Source organism: Capsicum annuum, chromosome 9 (genome assembly GCF_002878395.1).
Source record: "Capsicum annuum cultivar UCD-10X-F1 chromosome 9, UCD10Xv1.1, whole genome shotgun sequence".
NCBI classification, from domain to species: Eukaryota; Viridiplantae; Streptophyta; class Magnoliopsida; order Solanales; family Solanaceae; genus Capsicum; species Capsicum annuum.
This window is the reverse complement of record NC_061119.1, coordinates 151,790,892-151,803,461: the sequence shown is the minus strand read 5'-3', so window position 1 is coordinate 151,803,461 and position 12,570 is coordinate 151,790,892. Positions and strand designations below refer to the sequence as shown.

Below are 12,570 nucleotides of genomic sequence, written 5' to 3'. Positions count from 1 at the left end.
TGAGTGAGTTCTGATTTGTAAATGAATTACTCATGTTATAAGAGTAATGACTTGTTCTTTTGTTGAGAGAGGTACTTAGTAGAGTTTTTTAAGTTTTGATACTGATTAGAGTTAATCAGCGAAGAGATTCCTTAACAGAGTTGCCAAGATAAGCTTGTAGTAGAGTTACTACAAGTGAAAGGAGCCTAGAGGTAGGATGAAATCTAGACTGTAATTAGGAGGTTGATTATAGTGGATTTCTTTAGTGCTTGTGAGGACAAGCCATGGTTTTTCCCTTCCTAGGTTTCCACATAAAATTTTATGTGTTGTTACTTTTCTGTACTACCTTAATTTTCTAGCACCTCATAGTTGCTTCATTGTTCTATCGCTTGTGATTGACTCTGAAGGCCCTGGGCCCTGATTGGGTAGTGCAACCCTCAAGAGTTCCAACAATTTTGATTTATGAGATGTTGTATTACTATTGCCTTAGAGGCATGACTTTCCCCAAGACTTTCAAACAACAACTTATGCCCTATGAACAAAAGTTGATACTACCACACTGTGTTTGATTTATGAGATGCTCTATAACTCTTGCCTTAGAGACAAGATTTAGCCAAGGTCGATCAAACAACAAGTTATGACCCATAGATAAGAGTTGACATACTATATTGTGTATTGATTCATGAGATGTTCTATAACTCTTGCCTTAGAGTCAAGACTTAGGCCAAAGATTTTTAAATAACAAGTTACACCTCATGGACAAGAGTTGACACTATCACATTGTGTCTTGATTTATGAGATATTCCATAAATCAATGACTTTCAAATAACAAGTTATGCCTCATAGGAAAGAATTGACACTACCACATTGTATCTTGATTTTATGAGATGTTTTATAACTCTTGCCTTAAAGGCAAGACTTAGCCCAAGGACTTTCAAACAACAAGTTACGCCCTATGGGAAAGAGTTAACACTATCATATTGTGTCTTGATTTATGAGATATTCTATAACTCTTGTCTTAGAGGTAAGAATTACCCCAAGAACTTTCAAACAACAAGTTACACCCTATGGGCAAAAGTTGACAATACCACATTGTGTCTTGATTTATGAGATGCTCTATAAATCATGCCTTATAGACAAGAATTAACCCAAAACTTTTAAAACAACAAGTTACGCCCCATGGGAAAGACTTGACACTACCGTATTATGTCTTGATTAATGAGATGTCCTATAACTCTTGTCTTAGCGAAAGACTTATTCCAAAAGACTTCAAAAAATAAGTCACGCCCTTAAATTTACTTCGATGTCAAATAAAGACGATCCTGTTTACGGATTATCCAACTTTCTGCTCATTAGCAAAATATAATAGAAGTTAAGAAAAAAGAAAAAATAAAAAAAATTAAAGATTGAAAAAATAGAAAAAAAGAAGAAGAAAATAAGAGTTATAAAAGGAGAAGCACAAAAAATTTAAAAAAGAAAAAAATAAAGATTGAGAAAAACAAACACGAGAAGAAAAAATAAAAATAAAGTTTAAGAAAAATTAATAAAGAGAAATGATAAAAACAAAAAATAAAAAAAAAGTAATGGTTGAGACAAATGAATTAAAAAAGAAAAAAATAGAAATGAAAAATAAATAATGTTTGAGAAAAAAAATAGAGATCGAGACAAATGACTTAAAACAAGAAAAAAGAAAAATAAAATCAAGAACAAATACAAAAGAGAAAAAAAGAAATAAAAATAAAATTGGAGAGATAAATGAGCATGGAAAGTGTAAAAATATTTGAGGTTCAAAGAGGCAAAAATAGACTTGTACTATACATAAAATGAAAGGTAGACTAGTCTTTAGAGTTTTTTATTACAGGGGATAAAAATACAAAGCCACCCACTACAGGGGCCATACAATGTAGTTTTCTGACATATATTAGTCACTCAAATAAAATCCAAATCAATACTAATGCTAATAAAAAAATTCGGGTAGACTACAGAAATGGATGGTTGGGGCTTTATTTTTGGCCCCCATAAGAAAAGTCCTACAAAACTAGTTGATTTCTTTTTTAAGTATATGATAAATACTTATTAGCCCTCTATACTTCAAATATTTTTAAAGAACTGTCATGCTAATTTATCTTTCAACTTCTATTTTTTTTTCTCTTTTTTATTTTACTTTGATTTTTGATTTTTATCTCCTTTTTAATTTTTTCTCTCAATCTTTACTTTTTTTTACGTTTCTCTTATCAACTTTTTGTAAAAAAAATTTCTTTGATTTTTATATTTTTCTCGGCTTTTATTTTTTGTTTATCTTTTTTCCTTTTTTCCTTTCATCTTCTATTTTTAAAAAAATCTATTTTTTTCTCAACTTTTATTTTTTGTTTTCTCTTTTCTTTCCTTCATTTTTTCTTTTTCTCCTCTCAACTCCCTATTTTTTCTCTTTTTTATTTTTATTTTCTTGATGTTTATTCTCATTTTTTCTTTTTTTCTTAATTTTTATTATTTTTGTTTTTCTTTTCTTTGATTCCTTTAAAACAACAATTTACGACTCATGGGCAACAATTGACACTACCCAATGTGTCTTAATTAATTAGATCTTCTATGAATCTTTCCTTAGAGGTAACACTTAGCCTAAGGACTTTCAAACTACAAGTTACATCACATGGGTAGGAGTTGACACTACCACGTTGTGTTTTTAGTTATGAGATATTTTATAACTCTTGTCTTGGAGGTAAAATTTAATCTAATGGCTTTCAAACAATAAGTTATGCTCCACGGGCAAGAGTTGACACTACCATATTTTGTCTTGAGTTATGAGATGCGTTGTAACTCTTGCTTTAGAGGCAAGACTTAGCCCAAGAACTTTTAAACAACAAGTTACACCCCATGGGTAAGAGTTGACACTTCACATTGTGTCTTGATTTATGAGATACTCTATTAATCTTACCTTAGATGCAAGACTTAGTCCAAGAATTTTCAAACAACAAGTTACATATAATGGGCAAGAGTTGACACTACTACATTGTACATTGACTCGTTAGATGCTCTATACCTCTTGCCTTAGAGGTAAGACTTAGCCCAAAGACTTTCAAATAACAAGTTATGTCTCAGAGGCAAGACTTAGCTCAAGAATTTTCAAACAAAAAGCTACGCCCATGGGCAGGAGTTGACACTACCACATTGTGTCTTGATTTATGGAATGTTCTATAACTCTTGCCTCATAGGAAAGATTTAGCTCAAGGACTTTCAAACAACTAATTACGCTTAAGGCTAGAGTTGACACTACCACATTGTGGTTAATTTATGAGATGTTCTATAACTCTTGCCTTATAGGCAAGACTTAACCCAAGAACCTCCTAAAAAGATAAGTTATTCTTTATGGGCAAGAGTTAATACTACTTCATTATGTTATAATTTATGAGATACTTTATAACTCTTACCTTAGAGGCAAGACTTAGCTCAAGGATTTTCAAACTACAAGTTATACCCTACGATCAAGACTTGACACTATCACGTTGTACCTTGATTTATGATATATTTTATAACTCTTGCATTAGAGGCAGAAATTATCCCAAAGGTCATTCAAACAACAAGTCACACCCTTAAATTTACTTCAATGCCAAAGAAAGAAGACATTCTTTGCAGATTATCCAACTTTCTGTTCTTTACCAAAATATAATAGGAGTTGAGAAAAAAGAAAAGAAGAAAGGAAAAAAAAAATAAAGATTGAAAAAAAAAAGAAGAATAAAACATAAAAGAAAATAAAGATTGAGAAAAATAATTATGAGAAAAAATAAAAATAAAGTTTGAGGAAAAAAACTACAAAAAAAAAAAAATAAAGGTTGGGACAAATGTATAAATAAGAAAAAAATGAGAAATAATAAATAAATAATGTTTGAGAAAAAAAAGGAAAAAGAGAAAAAAATAAAAATAAAGGTTGAGACAAGAAAACAAAGAGAAACAAAAAATAAATAATGTTTGAGAAAAAAAAAAGAAAAAAGAGAGAAAAAAATTAAAAAATAAAAGAAAAATAAAGATTGAGAAAAGAAGACAAAAGAGAAATGAAAAATAAATAATGTTTGAGAAAAAAAGGGAGAGGAAAAAAAATAAAGGTTGAGACAAATGAATTAAAATAAGAAAAAAAAATGAGAAATGAAAAAATAAAAATCAAGGAAAAATAAAAAGAGAGAAACAGAAAGAAGAAAAAATAAAAATAGAAGTTGAGAGGCAAATAAGCATGAAAAATGAAAAAAATATTTGAGGTGTATAGGTAAAAAAAGATGTACTTGTTCTATACATAAACAAAATGAAACACTAGTCTTTAACGATTTTTTTGTAGGGAATAAAAAAAAAGTCACCCACTATGGAGGCCAGTCCATGTACTTTACTGAAAATATTTAATGAAAACACTAGGAATGATTAATGTTGGATATCTATTCTTTAGTTTTGCGTAAATAAATAATTTAGTTTTTTTTTTAATATTTGGTCATGTAATTAATACTTACTAGACTTATTTTAGTATAACTTAATATTTTTAAATTATGATATATTTATTAGTATAACTTATTAATATGCAATATTTATGTTATACAATTTTATTATTATTTTTTGTTGAATATTTTATAGTCATAACTCATTTCATATTTCGTGTAATTTTCTTAAGAAACACTTAAAAGATAGTTACATCTTGTTAGGACTAAAGAAATATTTGAAACACAAGTTAATTATATGTTTGTTTGAAGACTTTAGTGCCAAAAACCTGAAAAAATCTTAGAAATCCAAAAAATCCAAGGTTGAAAAACCTAAAAATTAAAAACCCAACTCAAATAATTTAATTTGATATTTAAAAAATTGAATCGGTCCGATCATGTAACACTCTATTTTTTACTTTTTAAAGCTTCTTCGTGATCCAACAGTTACTAGTATGTATAGGCTATTTTTACTCGTGGCCAAAGAAGAAAGGTGAATTATTCACTACGACCTCTAAGCTCTTGCAATTTTCAGAAAATTCCTCTTTTGTTTCAAAAGTTTTTCTATTTCCATATGAAGCAAGATATGTAACAATTATATGGGAAACGGGGTATATAATTAGTTTGTTGCAGTGATTTTTTGTAACTTGCGAAAGAACAAATCATATCGTTTCGCTGATATGGAACAATTACGTTTACAAAAATGTAGTAATTAATATAAAAAGAACCCCCAACTTATAAAGATTGAGACGAATGAGTGGCTAATTGTGTAGACTTCAAAAAATTAGCAATTTAAGGAAATGCTTCTTGCTTATGTATATGGACTCATCACCTCACCATTAATGCTGTAATTTGGAAAGTGATTAGCTATTTGATTGCAGATTTGGTTCTACTTCCCACTATAGTAATGCATCATTAAGGAGTTTAAATGTAAATAATCTCTCGAAGGCATTGTAATTAATTAAGAAATTCGGATATTAACTTCTATATTTCACTTGATTTTCATCCGTTGTGATGCTGGACTAGCTGTACATGTTTCTGTCTCACCTCCTTAAAGTCTTTCTCCTTTCAGAGATCCTAGTATTTGTAATTAAATTCTGTGTGATCAATCATGATCTGAATCTTTTTTTATCCTGATTTAGAGATTTGCTTCTTGTAATTTATAATCAAATAGTCAGTTCTTTTTCTTTATGAAAGAATCCAAAATAGTGATAAGTAGGAAAGATCACTTTCTCAAGTGATCATATGGTATAGAGTAGTAATACCATTTATGAAAATGCAAAGGTGGAAAAAGGGACAGTGCAACAAGGACCAATCTGAAGGACCACCTTCCTGCACAAGGGCATTTATCAAGAGAAAGTTCCATCAGGTTTCAAATAAACATGAAGGGGCTGTTGCTAAGGTTAGATATTTTACTAGGTACTATTCTTTGGCTGTTTTCTCTGGCTAATTAATTACCTCTTGCAAAATGTGTTGCAGGACAAGGGCAGCGAAAATTCATCCAAGTGCAACAGTAAGCGGCTATTTTCTACATGTTATGCATTTAACATCTCAATTTGGAGGATCAAACAACAATTTATTTTAATTCATACTTGGGATTCTATCAGGTAAACCAACGAAGTTGCCAAAAAAACGTATACTAGAACTTATTCTCGACATGCTGCAAAGGTCAGTATTCATCCTCAAATATGATTGTGCTCAGTATCCGTCCTCAAATTAGATTAACCGTACAATAAGGAATACATTTTTAATATCTTACTACTTTGTTGGTGTTTTTTTTCGTTTTTTGATGTTAGGAGGGACACCCATGAAATATTTGCAGAACCAGTTGATCCCACTGAGGTTTGATCTAATGATTGGCTTCGGGTTTTGAAGGTCATGTCTTCTTACTTACTCACATGAAGGAATGTATCAGAATCTCCAACAGTTTGAGGTCTGCTTTTCCCCTAAATTGTCATTTCTCTAGTTACACCACATTTTTACGCTTGATTGGGCCTTAATGTTCATTTTCTTATCTGGTAATCTTTTTATTTTCCCTTTAAGTCAAAGTGGACTGGGATAAAATTTGATCAAGTTGTGTCAGCCCTTCTATTTCTAGGAAACATTAAGAAACTACTGAGCCTGTTGCGAATTTTAGCAGCATCTGAGCCTTCAATCACCTCTCATGTTTGTGCAATGCATGATCTGTTAACACAACCATCAATCATGGATTTCCAAGAATTTTCCTACATATAATGTCTATTGAAGTTTTATAAACTATCTGCAGTATAACTTGCTAGATGTACTCTGATCAACTATATATGCATGTGTTCATTTTTATGATCACAGATTAAGAAGTATGACGTGCACTGGGCTGGTCTTTTTCTTTTTTAAAGATTATGAAGTATGACCTTTGGTCTTAATAATCTTGACAACAACAACAAACCCAGTGTATTCCCACTTAGTGGGGTCTGGGGGGGTAAGATGTACGCAGTCCATACCTCTACCTCTGATGAAGTAGAAAGGCTGTTTCCGAAAGACCCCCGGCTCAAGGCACAAGATATCACACAAACACATAGTAAAGCACAGAAGCAGATGACATAACATAAATACGGCACCCATAAGGAATATAAAACAGAGGAAAGCAGAGGAAAGCACACAGATTCGTAATAAGCATGGAACACTGAATACGAAATCATAACGGGAATAAAAAATAAAAAACCCCCACCAAGTAATTCCCTACACTAGCGACCCAATCTGGCCCTACTCTTCTTCCGTAATTCGCGTCTTCCAGACCTTTCTATCTAGGGTCATGTCCTCGGTGAGCTGTAACTGTTCCATGTCCCGCCTAATCACCTCACCCCAGTACTTCTTCGGCCTACCCCTACCCCTCCTAAAACCATCCAACGCTAGCCTCTCACACCTACGGACCGGGGCATCCATTCCCCTCCTCTTCACGTGTCCGAACCATCTCAATCGTGCTTCCCGTATCTTACACTCCACTGAAGTCACACCAATCTTCTCCCGGATAGTCTCATTCCGAACTCTATCCCCTCGAGTCAGTCCACACATCCAGCGCAACATCCGCATTTCTGCCATCTTCATTTTTTGGATGTGGGAGTTCTTAACTGGACAACACTCCGCTCCATACAGCAAGGCCGGACGGACTACCACCTTATAGAATTTGCCTTTAAGCTTGGGCGGCACCTTCTTATCACACAGCACCCCCGACGCGAGTTTCCACTTCATCCATCCCGCCCCAATACGGTGCGAGACATCCTCGTCAATCTCACCGTTACTCTGGATCACGGACCCGAGATACTTGAACTTATCCCTTTTACATACCTCCTGTGCTTCCAGCTTCACTACTACCTCGTTCTCCCGCCTCACGTCATTAAACTTACATTCCACATACTCTGTCTTGCTTCTGCTCACCCTGAACCCTTTAGACTCAAGAGTTTGCCTCCACATCTCTAATTTGTCATTTACACCCCCTCGAGTCTCATCTATCAGAACTACATTGTCTGCAAAGAGCATACACCACGGCACCTCCCCTTGAATACGCCGCGTCAACACATCCATTACTAACGCAAACAAAAAAGGACTAAGAGTAGATCCCTGATGCAATCCTGTCCGGACAGTGAAATGCTCTGAGTCTCCTCCCGCCGTCCTCACCTGGGTTTTCGCTCCCTCATACATATCCTTAATTACTCTGATATATGCCTGCGGTACTCCCCTCACCTCCAAGCATCTCCAAAGCACCTCCCTGGGGACTTTGTCGTAAGCTTTTTCCAGGTCGATAAACACCATGTGCAGATCCTTCTTCCTTTCCCTATACTGCTCCACCAACCTCCGTACCAGGTGGATTGCCTCCGTCATCGAGCGGCCGAGCATAAACTTGAAAATGTGCAGCTCTCATTTCTAAAGTCAGAACTCTATTGTGCTTGTAGCTTAATCATCTTTTCAAACTCATGATTCTGCAGCATGATGCATTTCTGATTCCAAAAAATGCAATGCATTTCAACGCCTCTGGTACTGTCTACTTCAGACAGGTAATTTGATACAATCCTTACTGAATTTGATTTTTACAAGTATCACGACAACCAACAATTCGTAATGAATTTTACCGATTTACAGGCTCGTGCTATATACGAACTAGCTAAGAAAGTATTTCATGTCCTAAAAACTAATCCCGGAAACTTTGAAGTGGAATTTCCGGTAACCAGACGAAGATCGATGAGGAGATTGCAAAATGAGGCCAGGGATACAAGACACTCTCAAGGTGTCCTATCAGATGGTGCCATTGATGTTTCTTCCAAGAATATTGGACTTGGCTCAAGTGTTCCATCAACACATAGGAGAAGCAGCAAAGAAAGACCACCATTATTCACCAAAGGTCCGGTTGACAGTGCATTCTTATTTGGTAAGACACTGAGATTTATACGTGTTTCTTTGCTTATCAGTTATCTGTGACAAGGTATACTCTTGAGAAGTATTCAAATGGGAAAAGTAAGTAGTATAATTCTTATTCCTGGTTCTTCACTGTATTTAAACAGGTAGTAGACATGGTCAAATGTTGTCTTCCCTTGATGCTGGTGGTCGTTCTACATATGAATTTTGCAGGCCTTCGCCTTTCCGTGAGACTAGCTCATTTATGTGTAACAAGAATCTCCAGTCACTAATTCTCGTAAGTTCTTCTCTCCAGCTTGCTTCCTTTAAAGCCCAAATCACAGTATTCAGCCCCCTTGATGTGCAGTTTATTTGGAGAGTATTTGTCTGTCACGTATTTTATACTAGGCTACAACGTACATGAAGAAAATGTACGAGCATTACGACAATATTTGATTTTGTCATTTGTAGAACAGGAACGCTAGTTACAGAGAGAGCTTGATGTCATTTGCCAAAGATTTAGGACCAACAGTGCAAATGGTTGCCAACCGGAAAATGCAAGGGAACCATTCATTCATTCTCTCTCACACATCTGAAAGTCCTCTAATGTGCTTAGGATTCGCTGCTTTTGCTACTGTAAAAAGTCAATCTAATACTGAAGTTCTAACCTCATCTCAGAAACTGTCTAGTCCTGTTCGAGGATTTGGTTCATTGCTCAAAAGCACCGGTGATGAGATCGATGTGACTCATACTGCTAAGGAAGATGAGACATGCAAAATAGCTGGTATGAGCGGCCAGAAAGGCCCCCTTCCTCATCCAGAAAATTCAGAGAAGAAAAGTACATCAATATTGTGCTACAAAAGGAATGTTCATAAAGTAACAGAAGAAGGGAGCAAGAAAACTCAAAACAGAAGTGAGGGCAGGGAGAATAACTTGGCCTCTCATATCTCTTCTAATGGGACATCTGGAGATACAAAGAAACTCTGCAGAAGAAGTGCTAAGGTGGAAGAAAACAAAGTTCTGCCAGTTGTACTAGCTCTAGAGTAATCTCATTCAAGTCTATCCGAATTGAAGTAGAGAAACAAGAAGAGTTCCAATTTGACATCACGTATCACACGATCACAAAGCAAGATTACGGAGTTCAACGTCACTGGGAAAATTCTAGATCAAACCGAAAATAATAGCTCTGGATCAAAGCACGAAAACAAAGCAATTATTTGTGATCAAAACAAAAACATTGGACGCAGTAGCAATCAAAGTTTTCTTGAGCGAAAGAGCAAATATTCTGAGTTGAAATTGAACAAGGCAATTCCTGTAGTGCCATTTCAAGCAAGAGCTAGCTCCAGATTTATTTTTGATATGCCATTCTTGCAAGCTCAGCTAAATCAAATGAATCCAGCAGGGAAAAATGACATGCCACTGGTATCAAGAGATAATATGGAGAGGTCCTTGTATAGTCAGGAAGTTATAATAAGATGGACATGGAAGTAAATCCATCAGTGTTGTCTGTACAAGACAAACCAAACAGTACTCACCAGACCATGCCGTCTTTCATTTACAATAGTCATTCATCATATCATTCATTAGACACTGACTTGGCCCTTCAGCTCTGAGTTAGCATGAACAAATGCTGTTAATTGCGCCGAAGTACATTGGTTGCTGGATGATCTTCTATCATGTACAACTTATAGTACATTGAATTAAAAATATCCTCTGAGCCAGTTGATTGAGTTAATCCTTGTAATAACTGAAAATCATTGCATCATTTATTAGCAAGCAAAGCCTCTCTTTTTTCCTGTTTATCTTAGTACTACCGTATTTGGTTTTGGTTGGTCCTAAATTTGCAGGGCGAAGGATCGTGGCACGACTCAAGTATACACCCTAGGTGAGATTGGCACTCGGAACCAAAAGTGACCCCAAGCGGACCCTTAGTATGGCATATCTATAGAACAGTATAAATATCAACACTGAAGCGGAAGATATGAAACATAATAAACATGGGCTACTGTCTTGAAAGAGACAAGCTTGATAGATCATAAACTGAAAACATTTGAAAGACTGCCAATTACTACATACTATTGTCTGTAGAAGACTCTAACACTGAAACAAGAAAGTTAACCCGGACAAGGGCCCTTGATACCTTTAAATAAACAACTATCTAATTCTATCTAGGAAATAGAAATGAACTGAAACTAGGTCCTCTGCACTCAAAGAGGACTCACCAACAGCAGGATGTAGGAGCTATTGGAGTGTCTAGCAATGAGCCTGACTCTTGGCACTAGAATCTACATCATGAAAATATGTAGCACAAAAGGAGTGGTCAATACATTGGAATGTATTGATATGCAAGATAAAAGTCTTATTAGGATAAATACAACATATCTAGAAGTCTTTAAAACTGAACAAGATCAATATACAGACAATAACTAGAAATAAAAGGAATCAAAGCTGAAGCATGAGATAAAATCCTTCAAAATAATTATTCAAAACTGATGATATAAAATATTGTCTTTAGGTTGAAGGTGTGGAGGACGCGAATTAGGGTAGAAGGTTAATGGGTAGGAGTGCGTCCTTACTAGTGGGAAGGCATACCTTATTTGTAGTTGTGCTTATAGTCGTACTGTTATGCGTGTGTTTGTAGTTTCTTGTTTATGGTGTTTTGGTGATGCATGGAATTAAGGATAGATAGTTTATAGTATCACCCTATAGGTTTATTGTTTCTTTTATTATCTAGCGGTGTTTTATCCAGTTTTGTTTTGAGTTTTTTTGTTTTAATGCTTGTTGTACCGTTATTTGTCCTGAGACGGGTTTCTATCGGAAACAACCTTTCTACTTTATCTGAGATAGTGGTATGAATTTCATACGCTTTACCCCCGCAAACCTCACTCCATGGGAATACACTGGGTATGTTGTTGTAAGTCGAAGTTGAACCATATCTAAAGTTACATATCTGAAAAGTCATCATATCTTTATCTGTATAAGTGATCAAATCAATTCAAATTATAAAATGATGTAAAGTGCTTTAAGTGGGGAGTTTCTTACAACCGACATTCATCATGCGACCTCATGATCTCCAAAGTCTCACCAAGCTGGAAGAGCTGCTCTAAACCTTGCCAGGCTATAGATTCTATCTATCTATCTATCTATCCGTGGATCCACTAATGAGCCTCTAAGGCTAAGAGAAGTCAACCAACTTGCGGTGCGATCCTTAATTCTATGGTGATGACATAGTTATGGGACATTTGTTATTTGAACCCATGTTGATACAAGAATGACCAAGGAAGACACAAAAACCACACACCAAAACAGTCCACTATTGACAGCCAACAATCCTAAACTATATTAACAATAATAGGATGAAGAACAATAACATTATAACAACAAAAACAATAAGGGTTACAATACAAGACACTACCAACGGTTACAACAAAATAAAGATAGAAAGATAGACAAATGGATGGTATAATCCTAAGAACCCCAGAGATTATTCCACTCTTGAACCCTTAACACTACACACCAGTATCACCTATCTCTTATAATTGACACAAGAGAGGCGTCCACCACCCAAGCACCAATGTATCAAGCAAAATGCAACACACAAATGATTCCACACTTGTGCAATGCCCTAGTTTTGGTTGGACTCTCTCTCATTCTAAAAGAAGTGTTCTTTCAATAATTATAATCAACTAAAGAACTAGAAACCCTATAATGTTCTATTTATATTACATTACAAAATAAGAGACAAAATACTAAAGGGTCCTTTCAT

The 12,570-nt window shown here is 35.0% G+C and overlaps 1 protein-coding gene across 1 annotated transcript; it reads left to right on the top strand.

Annotated features, from left to right (window-relative positions):
* The first annotated feature begins 4,976 nt into the window (after nt 1-4,976).
* On the top strand, nt 4,977-10,291 carry LOC107841965. Its single transcript, XM_047397036.1, has 8 exons — nt 4,977-5,838; nt 5,916-5,949; nt 6,044-6,104; nt 6,233-6,369; nt 8,399-8,467; nt 8,553-8,838; nt 8,972-9,102; nt 9,276-10,291. Exons 4-8 carry the CDS (start codon nt 6,343-6,345, stop codon nt 9,849-9,851), a joined length of 1,089 nt encoding a protein of 362 aa, XP_047252992.1. The 5' UTR covers nt 4,977-5,838; nt 5,916-5,949; nt 6,044-6,104; nt 6,233-6,342; the 3' UTR covers nt 9,852-10,291.
* Nucleotides 10,292-12,570: the final 2,279 nt, after the last annotated feature.